Genomic DNA, 13,922 nt, shown 5'->3' on the forward strand with positions numbered 1-13,922 from the left:
ATGATCAGCCACTGTGTGTGTGTGTGTGTGTGTGTGTGTGTGTGTGTTCTAGGTGGAATACGTGTTTACGGATAAAACCGGCACCCTGACGGAGAATGAGATGCTGTTCCGTGAATGTTCAATCAATGGTATCAAATACCAGGAAATCAATGGAAAGCTTATACACGAGGGGATGACGGATGACTCGCCTGACGGATCTGTGCCTCCTCTAGTAAACACCATTAAAACCTTTCATATCGCCCAATTGACTTGCAATACGCTATTTATCCATGTGTTGTCTGTGCATTCATTAAATATACATGGTTAGGTCTGCATTTCCAATCATGTGTTAAACAATTATTAATTGACTGTCCTCATGGATTTGGACCCTCGCACTGGTTTGATGACTCTTAAGTATTTTCTCATGTCTGTCTCTCTCTCGCTCTCCGTCTGTCTGCCACCTCTCAGAGTCGGGAGGAGTTGCTGTTCCTGAAGGCAGTATCGCTGTGCCACACAGTGCAGATCAGCTACGAGCAGCCAGGCGACGGCCCGGGGAACCCCTTCCCCCACGCTAATGGCTTCTCCTCCCAGATGGAGTACTATGCCTCCTCGCCAGATGAGAAAGCACTGGTGGAAGCCACTAAAAGGTACCCAGGAGGATAGCTGTCATGTTTCGCTGTTCAACCCATTTGTACTGTTGTTGGTAAATCAAATTCATATATATATAGCTATATGACCAATGCTGGTCACACAGGTCTTTATGGACATACATGCACTCAGACAAATGAACATTTATTGAGACAAATAGTTTGAGGTTCACCACATTCCAGACCACAGTCTGCGTATTACATTTATGGTCATGGGTTATGTATGGGTGACAGTCTGCATGTTACAGTATTTATGGTCAGCAATGTCACATGAAACAATTGAATTGCAGGATGGGGGTAACCTTTATTGGTAGCCATGGAGAAGTTATGGAAATAAAAACATTTGGAAAGTCAGAAAAGTAAGTATAATTTTCTATGGTTAAAAAGACGGACATTTAATGTCCATGATGAATCTGTACTGTGCATAGAAAGTGATGTAAAACCTATTATTCCCTTGCCCCACAGGTATAAACTACTCCATGTACTAGAGTTTGATGCAACCCGAAGGAGAATGAGTGTCATATTACAGACACCCTCAGGTACACTGATTTCTCTCCATATTAAACAAATGGCTTATTCATAAACATTGTATTAGGATTTCATTACATTATGTAACCCACCTTTGATTTGGTCCTGCTACATTGTTCAGTTAATTTCCCTAACTGTTACTGCTACCCTGTATTTCATATCTGGCCCACACTCACTATGACAATGCAATATATTTTATCTATTGCTGTAGGGGGGAAAGTACTATTTACAAAGGGAGCTGAGTCCGCCGTTCTTCCATTTACTAAAAGTGGAGAAATTGACAAAACAAGAGTACATGTAGATGAATTTGCCTTGGTGAGTATACCACATCACATATTAGACAAGGCACTATTTCCAGCCCTTATGTACAGCAGATTTCTGCTACGCTGAATGCCATCTTTTATTGTCTGTGCTGAAGAGCACCAGTGCAGCTGGGTCGCCTCCTGTCTTTTTTTTCCATGTGAGGGCTTTCGTGGCTTATTTTTGACTCTTAAAATAAGACATGTTTTTTTATTTATTTTTATTTACAGCAGTGTAAATATTACTTGTGGTCCTTTTCCCCCCAGAAAATCAATAAATCCTGCAACTTAACAGATAATTTATCCAGACATCAGGATCTATAGAGATTTGTTTTTGATTTGTGATTGGCTGGTGAGTGTTCATTTGATATAAAGCTGGTCCCTGTCAGCTACTCGTTTCTCTTTCATACCCTTCTTCAGAAGGGCTTGCGGACGTTGGTGGTGGCCTGCAGACACTTCAATGTGGAGGAGTATGAGGTGGTGGACCGGCGGCTTCACGAGGCCCGCGCGGCCCTGCAGCAGAGAGAGGAGAGGCTTGCCGAGGTCTTCAGCTTCATAGAAAAGGACCTGGAGCTGTTGGGAGCGACCGGGGTGGAAGACAAGTATGTCAACAACACTGTTTGGTGTCTGTCTGGTCAAAGGTTAGCTCATTATGAGCACCAAGCAATGATATCAGAAAGGTCTCTGAATACTTTCTGAAGGCACTGTATACACTGTACTTCATGTTTTTGATTTAACCGACCTGGAAGACCAATCAATTTCAACTTTTTTTCTGAAGTAACTTCATGTTTCCGAGCTAGATATTAGTTTAGAAAGACTTGAAATTGGCATGGGCGTTAACTAGCTGGCAAGCTAACAGCTAGCTGCTTTTCAAAAGTCCATAACTGGTTCATTTGACCCCTCCTCCAAATGTTTTTTTTGCACCAAACCACCAAACCAAACCAAACTCAATGTTTATCAACATTACTGTAGCTCGCAAACGAATTTGATCATGCTTTACGATACACCTGATTTTATGCTGTTTTAGTCCAAACAACGTCGCCTTGTCACCTACAGTAGAACCTTTTGTCCTACCAGATCCACGATAAGGTTCTAGCTAGTGTATCCCTCCGGTTTATCAGGTCCCAGGCTCCCGTGACTGTTATGATTATTTATGTACAAGTTAATTGCAATTAGCTTTTTGGTTTAGCCCCATCTGTACCTGATAGAGCAGATCTAGTCTCACATGTGGAAGTAAGCTGTCTGGCAAGTAAGCAAGAGACTCATTGTGATGGAGACTAGAGCACATCCAGAAGTTCTGACGGAATGGACACACATTTGAGTGCCCCAGGATTGGTCCATTTACTTTGCCGTTATTATTTATGCTATGAAATCCTCCGAATTCATTGGGGCAGTTCCATCCCATAGCGAATAGCTGGAAAAACAATTTAAGCATTGTTCACATGGCCTGTGTGCCCACGAAGGAGGAGCTGCTTCTGCTGGTAGTCACTGAGGGGCAGAGTAGTAAGTAACTAAACAGCTAGTTTTGAGCAATGTATTTTTGAAACAGGAAAATGTACACATTTACCCCACTTTTATGAGCAGTTCAAATAGAATCCATGAATTACAAATATACTGTATGTATGTATGTACGTACATTATCAGTCAAAAGTTTGAACACCTACTCATTCAAGTGTTTTTATTTTATTTTTACTATATTGTAGAATAATACTGAAGACATCAATACATTCCTTGATGAATGTCCTTGAGTAGCTGGGCCCCTCAAGGACATTCAGAAACTTGTCCCAAAGCCACTCCTGCATTGTCTTGGCTGTGTGCTTAGGGTCGTTGTCCTGTTGGAAGGTGAACCTTCGCTGCAGTCTGTGGTCCTGAGCGCTCTGGAGCAGGTTTTCATCAAGGATCTCTCTGCACATTGCTCCATTGATCTTTTCCTCGATCCTGACTACTCTTCCAGTCCCTGCTGCTGAAAAACATCCCTACAACATGATGCTGCCACCTCCATGCTTCACCGTAGGGATGGTGCCAGGTTTCCTCCAGATGTGACACTTGGCATTCAGGCCAAAGAGTTCAATCTTGGTTTCATCAGAATCTTGTTTCTCATGGTCTGAGAGTCTTTAGGTGCCTTTTGGAAAACTTCAAGCAGGCTGTCATGTGCCTTTTACTGAGGAGTGACGTTCGTCTGGCAACTCTACCCTAAAGGCCTGATTTGATGGAGTGCTGCAGAGATGGTTGTCCTTCTGGAAGGTTTTACCATCTCCACAGAGAACCTGTGGAGCTCTGTCAGGGTGATCATCGGGTTCTTGGTCACCTCCCTGACCAAGGCTCTTCTCCCCCAATTACTCAGTTTGGCTGGGTGGCCAGCTCTAGAAAGAGTCTTGGTGGTTCCAAACTTCTTCCATTTAAGAATGATGGGGGCCACTGTGTTCTTGGGGACCTTCAATGCTGCAGAAATGTTTCTGGTACCCTTCCCCAGATCTGTGCCTCAACACAATCCTGTCTAGGAGCTCTACGGACAATTACTTCGACCTGGCTTGGTTTTTGCTCTGATATACACTGTCAACTGTGGGACCTTATATAGACAGGTGTGACTTTCCAAATAATGTCCAATCAATTGAATTTACCACATGTGGACTCCAGTCAAGTTGTAGAAACATCTCAAGGATGATCAATGGAAACAGGATGCACATGAGCTCAATTTCGAGTATTATAGCAAAGGGTCTGAATATTTATAAAAATAAGATATTTCAGTTTTTATATTTAATAGATTTGCAAACATAAAAAAGACTGTTTTCGCTTTGTCATTATGAGGTATTGTGTGAAGACACACCTGTTGCTGACACTTTGAACACACAGCCATAGACAAACGTTGGCAGTAGAATGGCCTTACTGAAGAGCACGTGACTTTCAACATGGCACTGTAATAGGATGAGACCTTTCCAACAAGTCAGTTCGTCAAATTTCTGCCTTGTTAGAGCTGACCGGGTCAACTAAGTGCTGTTATTGTGAAGTTGAAACGTCTAGGAACAACAACTGCTCAGCCGCGAAGTGGCAGGCCACACAAGCTCACAGAACGAGACCGCTGAAGTGCATAGCGCAGAAAAATCGTATGTCCTCGGTTGCAACACTCAGCAGCTTCATGAAATGTGTTTTAAAGTTGGGACCAACTCCATGTTAATGCCCATGATTTTGGAATGAGATGTTCTAGGAGCAGGTGTCCACATACTTTTGGTCATGTAATGTACCTGCAGCACTCCAGGACCAGGATTGTCTACCTCTGTGGTAGGCCTATCGACACCCCAAAAAATGCTGGTGGGAATGGGCTTCCATAGTTTTATGTGGCTCAGTGCAACCAGCAGGCGGCAGCGACTGTTACAATTTTAGTATTTAACAGGCTGTTACTGCCATTTTAGTTGTTTCAAAAACATTGCTCTGGTATTACCATTTATACTGTAGGAGTGTTGAGTTCAATAAGACAATTCTGTTTGGAGCCTGAACGATATATCGGTTCACCAACATTATCTGCTGATAGTGGCTATTTACTGCTATATCGGTATCGGCCAATAATTCCACGGATAATTCAATAAATAGTATGGAGGGAAAAAAGCAAGCTCATGCTTATCTGAATGAACACTTCTCATGATATCATTCATTTCACAATGTAAGAAATCAACATTTGAAGCATGTTTCTTGGACTATTAGATACAGTGAGATCCAAAGGTATTGGATCAGTGACACAGACAGCAAATACATCCAACTAATGTGTAGAGTCACAAGCTTGATGTAGTCATTGCGTGCAATGAATATGGGACCAAATACTTAACTTTTTACTACTTTAATACACAAGTGAATTTGTCCCAATACTTTTGATCCCTGGATGGACGGACGGACACACACACACACACACACACACACACACACACACACACACACTATGTACAAAAAATGATGTAATTTCTAAACTGTTCACCTGATATGGATGACAATACCTTACAATTAAAGCTGACATTCTGCACTTTAACCTCCATAGTCATTGTAGAATTTCAAATCTAAAGTGCTGGATTACAGAGGCTAAAACAAAATTTACTGTCTCAATACTTTTGGAGCTCATTGTATATCGGTTTCGGTACATTTTGTCCCCCGGAGAATCTGTATCGGACCCCAAAAAACATTGGTCTGGCTCTTTCTGTTTGCACTGCTCTGCTCGGAGGGGAGCAACTGTCAGGTGAGTGTGATGCGCAACGTGCTAATTTAGCAGCTTTACACAGCAGTATTGTCTCTCAAGAATTGATCTCTCTAAAATGTCCCTTTGCTATCGTCAATGTGAAAATGGTCTTGAGGCTCAGCCATTGTTAAGATGGCACTAGTGGCAGATTGCTTCCTCTGTTCCTTGTCAACAGATTTTTTAAAACCTTGACAGCACATTGTGACTCACGAGCACCGTGCAGCAGCCTCCCTGTGTAGGGGGTCGAGGGCTCAGCCCTCCTGGGTCTAATGCCACTTAAAACATGACTCATGCCTTTCTACATACAGCCCTGCCTAGTGTGCTGCCGCTGAGCACAAAGGCATTGCAAGCATGCTGCTGGAAGGGAGAGGGTGTCAACATTTAGGGATATAGGCTCTTTAAAATTGTGTTAGAGGGGCTTCAAGGCAAGCCTTTACAAAGGCTCAGGATCCAACATTGTAGCTCGTTTTTTGCGATTGTGTTGAGGGGGCCGTCGCAATGAAATGTAATGGGACGTATCCATGCTCCATTAGAACAATTATGTAACAAGGGCTCACTTGCCATTAGCTGCCTCTGGGTTAGATTAGCATGCATCTTAAAATGACGATCCACATCTACGCTGATTATTACATGTATTATATAGAATAACTCAGACTTGTCTGGTGTAGCTCCATGTCATTCACACATACTGAACAGAGTGGCCGTGGAGGTACAGGCAGTCTGGATTTGATCATTGGTCAGTGAGTGGCAGTCCGGGAGAGACTTTCTGTTGGCATTTGTGTGTGTGCGCTTGCTCTGCAGTGAGATGCAGACAGCCCACACCATCATATTCTCTCTCCCTCCCTCCTCCAGTAGTAATGGTACTTAGAGGATGCTGCTCTGTTCACCCCCAAAAGTCTTCAAAGGAACAAGCCTCTATATGATTACTCTTAAGCACCCACTCTTTAAGCTCTTAATCAATCTGGCTTTTACCACTTAACTTTAACATTTCTATCTCTGTATTCAAATTAGTGTTTCTAGTGTACAACAAGCTTAGGGTGACTGTAAAATTAAGTCTTGTCATAGTCAGACCATTAGTCAATCAACTAACTAACATCTCATTGATGCCCTCGTTACCTCTGATTCTGATATCATATCAACATCCATAGCAAATTAAATGGTAAATGAAACTGAATTAAGTGATTGGTTTGAGTCATGATGAGTCACATCCTACATGTTTACTTCAGGAGGGAGATCTCAACACACTCCTATGGAATATGGATGTGTGCCAATTAGCTGCAGCAGCATTAAAGGGTCAATCTGCAGATGCTACTGTACATCCATTTTTGAACTTATAAATTAGTGAAATAATGTCAAACTTAAATATTAATGGCAAGTATCAAATAATTGCCTGTCCCTTTTTTAACAGCTGGGCATCGGCATACATTTCAGCAAATAACCACCTGTTTCATATAAACGTCTGGTCTAAATTAATTGGTTAGGAGTGAACTTCATCTAGACGGTGCAAAAGAAGAGCAATGGATGTTTTTATTATAATGTTTATAATGGTCACAATTAAGTTTGGTAGCAAAAGCTGTGTGGATGAAGGAAATGGCTCAATAGAAGCCTCTAAGCGCAGGTTGTGATTGAAGCAAATAAACGCCCAGGCTATTAATTGAAGTTCTACGGTATACCCATTGTAGTGCTGAGCGATTAGTGCTTTTTGAGGTCGGTTCAGTTTTGGTTCGATTATAAAAAATAAAAAAAGAATCACAGATTTCGGTTTTAGATTTTTTTAAGTCTACATTAAATGCATAGAAGGTGCTCTTTGGTAAAAGGGGTAAATTGGTCATCAAAAAGGAGGACCAAGGCACTCTTCATATAATTGATTAAAATGCCTTTATTAGTATGGCATGTTCAATAGAAACAAAGTTTTTAAAACCCAATGCGTTTCGGCTGCATGGCCTTCATCAAACTTTGTTTCTATTGAACATGCCATACTAATAAAGGCATTTTAATCAATTATATGAAGAGTGCCTTGGTCCTCCTTTCTTTTTGATGACGAAATAATAAAATATTTCAGGTGTGTGTGTGTGTGTGTGTGTGTGTGTGTGTGTGTATATACCTTGGTTTTTATTTGATTACTATTATTTTTTATTCCTTAAAGTCATCATCTCATCTCTGCTCAGGCAGTAGCAGCCAGCCAGCCAGACGTTATTTCTGTGCTCCCAATATTGTACCGTCTTTAGCCTAGCCTATTCAGCTAGGCTAACCTGCCTAAAGTATACTGCAGAGCTGTCTGATGAAATCCTTTTACTAGTTCTTCAAAGTAGATAAGTCATACTTTCACAAACTGTCTCTATCCCTCTCTCATTACTGTGTACATTATTCTCTCATGTAGTATGTGTATCTAACCTAACATAGGAGGCGTAAGTGTATCCATCTCTGAGGCGGAAAGAGCAGGCACAATGTATGATGGTCATTGTCATTAATTACCATGTTTCTACACTGAATTAAGTTTAATATTTGCTTAATGAAAACTACAACTCCCTTCACCCCATCAGCCCACATAGTACTTGACTTGATTTATCTCGTGAATAGTTTGATTTCGCTCTAGAGAAACGGCACATTGGGCTCACAAAAAAAAATGTTGGTTAATCGCTCAACTCATAAATGCCTCATGAACTTAGTTCAACTGTCGAACCCAAAATATAAGCTGGTTTTTCTGCAATGTTTGTCAACATTTGTAAATGTAAACTAACTGTATAGTCTCAACATGCTTAACTATAATTTTTATATATTGGACAGAGCTATGGATGCTAGGACTGACGAGGCATTTGAGTGATTACATTTCTCCAGCCTCATCCGTCAGATTTTTATCAAAACTGAGGCGGGGAGCCTGCTTTGTTATTGTTTCGACTGTGGATTGAACCTTTTAAAGCTAATCAGATAGGTTAAAGGTGAAATCAATCATTTATTTGCATTATGTGGTAGCGGGATAAAACATTTGAAGCTGAAAGAAAGACACACACATAACTAACATTATTCCTTTTTCTGCAATCATTGTGCAGTGCACTCGTACAGAGCCTCCCCCTAGTCTTACCGGGGCGATTTTGTTTACTGGAAATGAACCCACCTCTGGGGCTACCTTTTGGTTTTTCATATGGCATGGAGGCTAACGTGCTGTGTGTCTGTGTCCCCAGGCTGCAGGAGAAGGTCCAGGAGACCATCGAGTCGCTTCGTCTGGCTGGGATCAAAGTGTGGGTGCTGACCGGGGACAAACACGAGACGGCGGTCAGTGTCAGCCTGTCCTGCGGCCACTTTCACCGCACCATGAACATCCTGGAGCTGGTGCAGCAGAAGTCTGACAACGAGTGTGCCGAGCAGCTCAGACAACTGGCCAGGAGGTAGGACACTGTCACTAACATCTACCACCAAGTCTCCCCATGCCATTCACGTCAGACACTCACCATGTCTGTCCATGTTGTGTTTCTCTGGGTTAACTAGTCTACGAGCCCTCATCAGCATGTTAATGTATTCAGGGTAATATACAGGTCTGGGTGCAATAAAGAACTATAGGAGGCAGAGTTTAACTTTATATTTATCGTTATCAGTTATGAGTGTTAAGGACAGTGCTCCAATTAAGAGAATCACTGTGTAGCCTAGCCAAGAATTCTAACCTCCACGATCCCCGATGGAGTTGAGTGGCGAGGAGTGTAGTCTACGTCCGACTACATCGAGTCGGTATCAGTCGATACTTTAAAGAAATTGAATTCTTTCATGCGTAACTTGTACCTACGTTTGTCCTGTTTAGTTGTATTATTTTCTTTGGGTGCTGCAATCCATAGTTTATTTATAAACGTCATAGCCTCGGCACCCCACTCCATCGGCGATCGTGGAGTTGAGAATTCTAGGCTATGTGTAGCCTAAACATGTCAGGATGTTCCAGAGCAGCTCTGGGAACCTTCTGTTGTTTATCACCACTGATATATAGAGATGTCTTCTTGCCCACGGATGCAGTCCTTTTTCCAATGGTCCTTGGCTTATTAATGGTGAAGGAGTCTTGTTTATGGTCCCCTGGGGGGATAGTGTCATTAGGCACGATGCATTGCAGATGACTCAGTCTGGAAACCAGGGAAGAGTACGGAACCTTTTTGTAGTCACGACACATCCTATATTCGTCGTGTGACAAAGTTTCGAAATGGTTATGAGAAATGAAGACAATTAAGGTTTTTATTATACTCCATTTAAAATGAGTGGATTTACGTTGGGAGATGATGCATAATCATTCGAGATGCGTGTGTGTGTGTGTGTGTGTGTGTGTGTGTGGTTTTACTATCCCGAGGGTGACGAGAAGGATAATAAAACAAGGGAAATTCAGACAATTGGGGACATTTCGCTGATCCCCACAAAGAAAAAAGCTTTTTTAGGGTCAGGGAAAATAGGATTTTGAATGAGAATCAATCAATTTTATTTTGTCCCCACAAGGATAGTAAAACAAAGGTGTGTGTGTGTGTGTGTCGAGGACCTCATCATTAGTTCTGTATAGTTATACCGGCTCTTTTATGTGTCCTTTTCTCTGTGTGTGTGTGTGTGTGTAGGATCAGAGAGGACCATGTGATCCAGCATGGCCTGGTGGTGGACGGGGCCAGCCTGTCTCTTGCACTGCGGGGGCACGAGAAGCTCTTCATGGAGGTGTGCAAGAACTGCTCTGCCGTGCTGTGCTGCCGCATGGCACCCCTGCAGAAGGCCAAGGCAAGTCCCCTCCCTGTCACTACCAGCCTTTTAGGGCTTTCCTTTATGAATTAATCAGTCAACAGCGCCAATTTCATATTTCTCATGCCCACAAGTATTTAAAACAAATGTATTGTTAATGTGAAGATTATTGCCTATATAAATTAGCAATAATAATACATTAGTATAAATCATTTTGTAGTAATACATAACACCTGCTAGTAGAATTAACTTGATTCAAGTAGATGATTTATAATTACAACAGTGATCATTTACCGTATGTGTGCTCCTGTGTGAATCAGATTTTTTGGAGCAGCGCACACCTTTTGATGACACGATGTCGGTCCGTCTTTCCCAGACTCCCCCATCCACAAGGGGGCAATAGCAGAGTTTTTTTTTTTTTTTGTCTTCTCTTGCTAGTAGTAGCTAGTGGGAATTAGCCTAGCTAAAAACACAGCAAAACAACGACCCTTTTTAGATTCAATATGAAGTAATGAGATTTATAATTAAATAATGTGCCCTGGCAAATATTGTTGTACTTGCCAGTGTAACTTACAACATTATTGGAATTTGAAATGCTGGTTCAATGTATTCTCTCCCATCAGCTAAAAATAGAATGTCATCATATATTACGGAGAAAGGTACATGGCTACCAGTTGTTTTTACTGTTTCACTTCTCAACAAATACCTTTTTGGGGGGATACTAATATTTGGTTCATTGTTTAAACTTCTTGCGACTCCAAACCCGTATCCGGGATCGTAATCATAGCCTCAAGCTCATTACCATAATGCAACGTTTCCTATTCATGAAAATCGCAAATGAAATTAAATAAATATATTGAAACACAAGCTTAGCCTTTTGTTAACAACACTGTCATCTCAGATTTTCAAAATATGCTTTTCAACCAAAGCTACACAAGCATTTGTGTAAGAGTATTGATAGCCTAGCATAGCATTAAGCCTAGCATTCAGCAGGCAACATTTTCACAAAAACAAGAAAAGCATTCAAATAAAATCATTTACCTTTGAAGAACTTCGGATGTTTTCAATGAGGAGACTCTCAGTTAGATAGCAAATGTTCATTTTTTCCAAAAACATTTTTTGTGTAAGAGAAATAGCTCCGTTTTGTTCATCACGTTTGGCTAAGAAAAAAAAAACGAAAATGCAGTCACTTACAACGCCAAACTTTTTTCCAAATTAGCTCCATAATATCGACAGAAACATGGCAAACGTTGTTTAGAATCCATCCTCAAGGTGTTTTTCACAATTCTATTCGATGAAAAATCATTCCTGGCAGTCGGTTTCTCATCAGAGGCAAACGGAAAAATACTGCAGCTGGAGATAATGCAATAATTGCGACGGATGACAACAAGCGACCACCTGGTAGATGTTGTCTCTTATGGTCAATCTTCCAATGATATGCCTAAAAATACGTCACAATGCTGCAGACACCTTGGGGAAAACGTGGACAACGTAAACTGACTCCTAGCTCCTCCACAGCCATATAAGGAGTCATTGCCATGAGGCGGTTTCAAAAAATGCGGCACTTCCTGATTGGATTTTTATCTGGGTTTTTTCTGTAACATCAGTTCTGTGGCACTCACAGACAACATCTTTGCAGTTTTGGAAACGTCAGAGTGTTTTCTTTCCAAAGCTGTCAATTATATGCATAGTCGAGCATCTTTTCGTGACAAAATATCTTGTTTAAAACGGTAACGTTTTTCATCCAAAAATTAAAATAGCGCCCCCTAGTTATAAAAGGTTAAAGTCCCAGGGCAGTCCACAACGTGATTTGTCGACGTATCGACGCAGCAACATAGGCAGAACTATGTTCTTCAAGGAACCGCCCATTTTGTGACGCAAAACAACATTCAAGTACTCTGTTGCGCTGTGTTTCCATAGTTTGCATAAGGTCTGTAGACTCCTTTACAACTCACTTACAACAGTGCACTTACGTGACACTTACTGAAATTGTTCAGAAAAACTTCCTTAGATGGCTAGCTATTTCAGTTTTGTCTTTTGGTTTCTCAGACTTTTAAATTTGTGGTCATGGCTGTGGAGAGTAAAGTATCTGGCCAGTGCTGTTGTTTTATCTGCAGTAGCTGGTGTTACAGTAAAGGCTAATTGCCATGGACATGCTCCTGGTCTCATTTGGGCTGCTTAATGAGAATTCTGTGCTTGGCAGGTGGTGAGATTGCTGAAAACGTCTCCAGAGAAACCCATCACTTTAGCCATTGGGGATGGAGCCAATGATGTCAGCATGATTCAAGAGGCCCATGTTGGCATAGGTAAGTCCTCCACCCTAGAGGAAAAAGAAACGCACACCTATTTAGGCGAGGTGCTGGCTAGCGGAGTGGAAAACTTGAAAATTAAGGAGAGCTGCACATTCTTAAGAGCTCAGATGCAAAAATGTAATGTCCAACGTTTCAACAGGCAAACTGTCTGCATCAGGGTATAATCACAAACACTGCAGGGTGACTTGTTTATAAAGTGTCAAAAGACACACAGGTGTTGGTAATCATGGCCAAGTATGGCCTAATATCATTGGTTGATTCTCAAATACTGAAATGACATACAAAGAACACACAAAAAAACAAATGGATAGCATACGATCATAGATTAAATTTAGACTACATAAGCCTACAAACAATTACAATGGTTAAGCCACAATAATCACAAGAATGGCTTCAGATCATTCAAAAATTGTTTGCCCTACAGCCAATTCTGTCGAATCAAAAGAATTTGTAAAATACAATCAGATTTCGACAGAAATAGAGACTCAAAGAAAATTCAAGAAGAGGGGGTACAAAAATGATAAGATTAATATTGCCATTGAGAAAATTCAAAACAAAACGAGAAATGACCTTTTTCAAGGTCAGTCTCGCAAGAATGCTTTTTGCGTTCTAACTACCTGCTATTCAAAGTGCTCTGAACAAATTAAGGGAATCGTTCACAAACTATCCGATGATAGTCTCGGTAATGTGTTTTCGGACCTTCCCTTGGTCGTATTCTCGCGGGGCAGAAATCTTAGAGACCAATTGGTACACTCTGATTTACCACCCCAAGATATCCCTGAACAACATCTATTTGCGCCCCTACTGGATGGAAATTACAAGTGTAATGGCTGTGCTCAATGCAATGGCACTTACAAATGTAGATCCTTCAAACACCCCCGAAATAGGGAAACAAATCCCAATAAAAGGTGTTATTACATGCTCCACTAAGGCAGTTATTTATCTTATAACTTGTCCTTGTGGTAAAAATGATGTGGGTAAAACAAAGTGTGAATTAAAAGTACGTATCTCAGAGCATCGTAGCACCACAGGTGTAAAAACTCAACTTACCCAGTTGCGGCGCACTTTTTGGAAGCAAACACTCGATTTCGTCTCTGCGTTATATTGGCATCGAACATGTCACCCTCCCTAGGAGAGGGAGGAACCTCGATAATTTATTGTTAAAACAAGAGGCTGCCTGGATCTTTCATTTAAAGACCCTTAAAGTCTACGTTGAGACCGAAGAGATTGATTTGAAGCC

General features: G+C 41.3%; 1 protein-coding gene across 3 annotated transcripts in view; it reads left to right on the forward strand.

The window, feature by feature from the left end:
• Positions 1-13,922, forward strand: part of LOC135556382 (phospholipid-transporting ATPase IF-like) — a 59,958-nt gene that overhangs the window by 32,240 nt on the left and 13,796 nt on the right. For all 3 annotated transcript variants that reach the window (XM_064989547.1, XM_064989546.1, XM_064989548.1), the window contains exons 13-21: positions 53-211; positions 448-626; positions 917-985; positions 1,092-1,165; positions 1,366-1,469; positions 1,874-2,055; positions 8,858-9,061; positions 10,256-10,409; positions 12,574-12,676. In XM_064989547.1, the coding sequence (XP_064845619.1) occupies positions 53-211; positions 448-626; positions 917-985; positions 1,092-1,165; positions 1,366-1,469; positions 1,874-2,055; positions 8,858-9,061; positions 10,256-10,409; positions 12,574-12,676 (1,228 nt within the window). The remainder of the gene's footprint in view (positions 1-52; positions 212-447; positions 627-916; positions 986-1,091; positions 1,166-1,365; positions 1,470-1,873; positions 2,056-8,857; positions 9,062-10,255; positions 10,410-12,573; positions 12,677-13,922) is intronic.

The sequence above is a fragment of the Oncorhynchus masou genome, chromosome 15 (assembly GCF_036934945.1).
Source record: "Oncorhynchus masou masou isolate Uvic2021 chromosome 15, UVic_Omas_1.1, whole genome shotgun sequence".
NCBI lineage: Eukaryota > Metazoa > Chordata > Actinopteri > Salmoniformes > Salmonidae > Oncorhynchus > Oncorhynchus masou.